At 48.2% G+C, this 5,608-nt stretch overlaps 1 protein-coding gene across 1 annotated transcript; it reads left to right on the top strand.

The window, feature by feature from the left end:
* The first annotated feature begins 228 nt into the window (after positions 1 to 228).
* Positions 229 to 1,300, top strand: MC3R (melanocortin 3 receptor). Its single transcript, XM_060032655.1, has one exon. The coding sequence runs from the start codon at positions 338 to 340 to the stop codon at positions 1,298 to 1,300; it is 963 nt and encodes a 320-aa protein (XP_059888638.1). The 5' UTR covers positions 229 to 337.
* Positions 1,301 to 5,608: the final 4,308 nt, after the last annotated feature.

The raw sequence follows: 5,608 nt of genomic DNA, 5'->3' as shown, positions 1-5,608 counted from the left end.
CTGGTTTTTATTCCCAGGTGGGGATGTGAGAGGGGCTAAGAGGGAGAAAGAAGGAAGGAAGGTAAGAAGGGAGGGAGATACGACAGAGTATCTATAAAACTGTTTGTCCTGGAGAAGCAGAGGAAAGTTCTCTGTACGTCTCCAAGCTGACTTTCTCTCTCTCTCTCCCTCCCTTCATCCTTTTATTCTGCAGAAGAACAAAATCTAAGTCTAGACTGGACAAGCATCCGAAACAAGGATCTAGAGGGAGATTTCTTTCCTTTCCTGTACTCAGCAGCAGAAGCCGCAGCCTCCGGACCCTGCTGGAGCCCCGGCTCCGATCAGCCGTCTGTTGGCAATGAATGCTTCGAGCTGCCTGCTCTCTGCTCAACCAACGCTGCCTAATGGCTCAGAGCACCTTTCCTTCAGCAACCAGAGCGGCAAGAGCTTCTGCGAGCAGGTTTTCATCAAGCCTGAGGTCTTTCTGGCTCTGGGCATCATCAGCTTGATGGAGAACATCCTGGTCGTCCTGGCCGTGGTCAGGAACAGCAACCTGCACTCTCCCATGTACTTCTTCCTCTGCAGCCTGGCCGTGGCCGACATGCTGGTGAGCGTGTCCAACGCCCTGGAGACCATCATGATCGCCATCGTCAACAGCGACTACCTGACCTTCGAGGACCAGTTCCTGCAGCACATGGACAACGTCTTCGACTCCATGATCTGCATCTCCCTGGTGGCCTCCATCTGCAACCTCCTGGCCATCGCCGTCGACAGGTACACCAGCATCTTCTACGCGCTCCGCTACCACAGCATCATGACCGTGAGGAAGGCGCTAGGCCTGATCGCGGCCATCTGGCTATGCTGTGGCGTCTGCGGCGTGGTGTTCATCGTCTACTCTGAGAGCAAGATGGTCATCGTGTGCCTCGTCACCATGTTCCTCGCCATGCTGCTCCTCATGGGCACCCTCTACGTGCACATGTTCCTCTTTGCCCGGCTGCACGTCAAGCGCATCGCGGCACTGCCACCCGCCGCTGGGGTGGCGCCGCAGCAGCACTCGTGCATGAGGGGGGCCATCACCATCACCATCCTGCTGGGGGTGTTCATCTTCTGCTGGGCCCCCTTCTTTCTCCATCTCATCTTCATCATAACCTGCCCCACCAACCCCTACTGCGTCTGCTACACCGCCCACTTCAACACCTACCTGGTCCTCATAATGTGCAACTCCGTCATCGACCCCCTGATCTACGCCTTCCGCAGCCTGGAGCTGCGCAACACCTTCAAGGAGATTCTCTGCAGCTGCAACGGCATGAGCGTTGGATAGGATGCAGGACCATAGGAAGGGGTATCGGTCTGATCACTTTTGACCCTGCATCCAGCCAAAGTGTTCAAAAAGAAGGGGAAAAAATACTTAAAAGACTTGAAAATGTGTTAACAGTCATGGTCGTTTGTGTCTTTTTGTTGTTGTTGTTGTTCTGGGGGTTTGGGGGGCGTTTTTCTGGCCGCGCCAGGTCTTAGTTGCGGCAGGCAGGATCCTTGTTGCAGCATGCCAACTCTTCATTGCGGCATGTGGGGTCTGGTTCCCTGACCAGGGATTGAACCTGGATCCCCTGCACGGGGAGCACAGAGTCTTAGCCACTGGACCACCAGGGGAGTCCCAGCGTGTCTTTTGTTTTTTAGCTTGCAGAAAGCCTTTTGAAAGGAGAAAATGGTCTATAACAGGCTCTCTGAAAGGATGCCAATGTGGGTTAAGTCACAAACTCTGATTTCCCGAATAGTCACTGGGGGAAATCCGTGAAGGCTGCTCTGGGCGCTTTCTGCATTCATCTTCATGCACCCAGGGTCTGTGACGCCTGCCTGCACCCTGCTTCCCACCCATGCCTTCATGCTTCAGGTCAGAATGAAGGATTCGCAGTAACAGTAAGGGTGGTTTGAACCTCTCCCCAGCAAACCTGTTACAGCTACCAACCTCCAGCTGCCAGCTGCTTGGATGGCTTTGCTCTCAGTTCATACGGGACTGGGTTTCTAGTCTACTACTCTATTTACGGTAAAGACAATTTCCTAAAAACAACAAACTCTGTGGAAGAAGTAATGTAATGCTATGCTGTTTGCCCCTCTTCTTGACCATACCCCACACCAGCCTCCACCCCCTGCAAACAGCATGGGGATGTAACCCACTTCTATTTTTGTTGTTACTGTTGTTCTTGTTGGGTTTTTATACATTCAACATAGGGCAGTTTTCAAAATAATGAAAGAGAGATAAAGTGCTTTGGAAAATCAGGACATACCTGTGTACAAAGTATTTTGATACCTTGCTATTTTAAAGTATACATTTCCCTATTTTAAAAAAGCAATTTTTCCTATTATTCCTCTTCTGTCTTTAAAACAAGAGAGGCAATCGTGAGTAGGAAGGCGTGTGTCTCAAGAAATTGCCTGACAGTTGTTTTGGAGAGTTGGAGTCTGCGAGCTTCCTGCGGCTTTCCTGGAGACTGTTTTGCTCTTAAGAACTGTGCCTCTATCACATTTTATCTATGTGATGTGATCTGTTAAGAAGAATGGTTTCTGGTTCACTGCTCCTTTTGCGCGACATGGTGTTAAAGTTGGGTGACCCTGTTATCAAGGTCTATACCGTAATCAAGTAAAGTGATTCACTCCTGTGAACACAGGGCAAGAGTCACTGATGAGCGCTGTCCATGGTTGTGTGCTGCAGGCATCCATCAGACCCCTTTCCACCACAGAGGACCTCAAGCTGTGTTTTCCGGCTGTCCCCACGTCCCCCCCACCACCCCGCACCCGCCATGAATTCTCATGCTATGCTGTGTCTTTGGTATACAACTGTGTATTTTTCTTGTGCTGGAATACATTGGGGTTTCTTGTACTTGATCTGTGCTAATGTGAACAATATTACTTGTTTCTTGCTTTGATTGTGACGTTTGGAAATAATAAAAGGCTTTTGTGGCTGACAAACATGTGTCACATTGAACCACACCACCTGGAAGCATCCTGGTGACTTCTGCTCGTGGCCATCGTACGTGACACTGCAATTCTGTGACTATTTTGTAAATGGCATAAACATCCTCATTGACCACACTGCTGGTCTTTTCTAGGGCAATGCCTTTTAGCCAAACTACAGAACTCTCCCATTTAGTTTACAAAAATACCAGGCTGAAATTTCTGGTTCACTGTCACTCCATTATTATAATCGAGACACCAAATAATAGGTCTTGTCCACTGCCACAAGGCAAGTTAATGTGGAAAATGGGGAATCGAATTCTTTGAAAATTGTATTAACAGCTTTAGGAATTATGATGTCCCTTTTCTATGTAAACAAGATCAAAATAACGTATTTTTCACTCTTTCATATCAGCTTTCACATTATTTCATTTATCCTGTCAACAAACCTCTAAAATAGGTGAGTCACTTTACAGATAAAGAAGCTTAGTCCCAGAGGGGTTACGTGATTGCCCAAGAATGCCCAGCTAAGTTAGGGTCACTGCATATTTTGTACCGTGGTGCTGATGCCTTTTTGCACCAACACGATGCTGCCGACAGCTTTCCACAATCAAAACTGATCCAGCTGTCCTTTCTACGTACAGTTTAGCTGAGAGCAGTGCTTCTGAAGAGAAACGCCTGTTGGAATCACCCGGGATCTTGTTCAAGTGCAAAAGCTAATTCAGCAGGTCAGGAGTGGAGCCTAAGATGCTGCATTTCTGACTCTGACAAGCTCCCAGGGTATGTGGCTATTGGTCTGGGGACCACCTTTTAAATAGCAAGGACACAGAGGACTTTCAAACGAGCATAGTTCACAGCCAAAAATACACATCTGTGTGCAGTGCTGACCCCACGCCAGGAACTGTGCTAAGTACCTTACCAGCACTTACTTCTTTGACCCCTGCAATAACCCCTTCAGGCAGACACTAGGATCCTCCTTATGTACAGATAAGGCATCTGAAACTCAGGAAGGTTAAGGAATCTATGGAAACTCAGCTACGAGTGAAGAAGTGGAGATTCAAACTTGGGCTGCCTGCCCCCCACGCCCAAGCACAACCCGGACACCCTAGCACTTCTCCTGGAAACAGCATAGTTGAGCCATTGCCCAGTCCCCTCAGAGGCATGTTTCACTATGAAGCGAGGCTTTAATGCATATTTCTACAACCACGAGTCCACATGTTCAAAACACAGTGTCCATCGAGCTGTCATAAAAACCAAGAAGACACTTCATTCTTTTACTTGCTATACTTTTGCAAAGTCTGTGGGTAGCCCTGGTAGTGCAGCCATTTCTGGGGAGAACAACCCTGGACGTTAGGCTGTCATTGTCTCCTCCATGACCACTTTCCCAGATCTTCACATGAGAACCCACTGTGCATTTTAAGCAGGGGGATGGTTAGGTTCAAAAATGCTTAATTTTGGGGCTTCTCTGGTGGCGCAGTGCTTGGGAGTCCACCTGCCGATGCAGGGGACGTGGGTTCGTGCCCCGGTCCGGGAGGATCCCACATGCCGCGGAGCGGCTGGGCCCGTGAGCCATGGCCGCTGAGCCTGCGCGTCCGGAGCCTGTTTTCCGCAGCGGGAGAGACCACGGCAGTGAGAGGCCCGCGTACCGCAAAAAAAAAAAAAAAGAAAAAAAGCTTAATTTTTGTAAATAAAAGCACATTATGATTTTCATTCATTTGTTATGTTCACTTTCACCCCGCTAAGGCCAAGGCAGAATCACTGCAGTGGTTGTCTTCCTGCACCCCTAGAAATCATTGCCTGTTGTCCTTATTTAAGTTGAACTTTTGAGCTTAACTGTGATGTTCTTCTGTGGGGCTGGGGGCTACAACCACTCCAGCCTCCTAGGCTGAGACCATTTACCCACCCTCACTTCCACTGAAATCCATTCTCTACACAGCAGTCAGCGCAATCATTTAAAGATCTAAATCAGATAACATCACACTCCTGTTCAAAACTCTTCAGTGGCTTTGAATAAAATTCCACTTCCTTACCCTGCCCTACAGAGCCCTAACGATCTGATCTCCTCCAGGAAGTCCCCAACCCCCCACGCCCACCCATACTCCCGCCTCACTGGACTCAAACTCACTGGACTCATTCCCACCACAGGATCTTTGCGCCTGCTCTCTTCCCTACCTGAAGTCTCTTTCCCCGTTATCTTCCCATGATTGGAACCATCTTATCCTTCAGGCTCCAGCCCAATCCTCAGAGATGCCTTTCCTGCTCTCTTTCTAAAGAAGACCCCAGTCACTCACATGAAGTACTGTTCTACCACAGATCTTATTACTATTTTATATTCTCTTGTTAATTTGTTTAATTATCATCAACCTCTCCCACCAGAAAGCAGTAATTGGCATGGAAAACTGGTCAATAACAAATACGTTGAATGAAGAAGTGACTTCATGAAAAAACTTAAAGGCAAGTTCAAGTCTAACCAAAAAGAATATAACACACCAGTGATTCTCAAATTTGGTGAACATCAGTAACAAAAGTGGAGTTTGAGAAACCAGCCTGTTCTCTGAAACCTGTGATCCAGCTGTTCAGAGGTAATGTCAGGCATCTGAAATTGTCAACAATCCACAGGTGACTACCACGCACACCAAACTTGCAGAACCACCTAAACCGACAAGCACCGCTGATTTCT

The sequence above is a fragment of the Delphinus delphis genome, chromosome 15, assembly GCF_949987515.2.
Source record: "Delphinus delphis chromosome 15, mDelDel1.2, whole genome shotgun sequence".
Classification (NCBI taxonomy): domain Eukaryota; kingdom Metazoa; phylum Chordata; class Mammalia; order Artiodactyla; family Delphinidae; genus Delphinus; species Delphinus delphis.
This window is presented reverse-complemented; position numbering and strand designations above follow the sequence as displayed.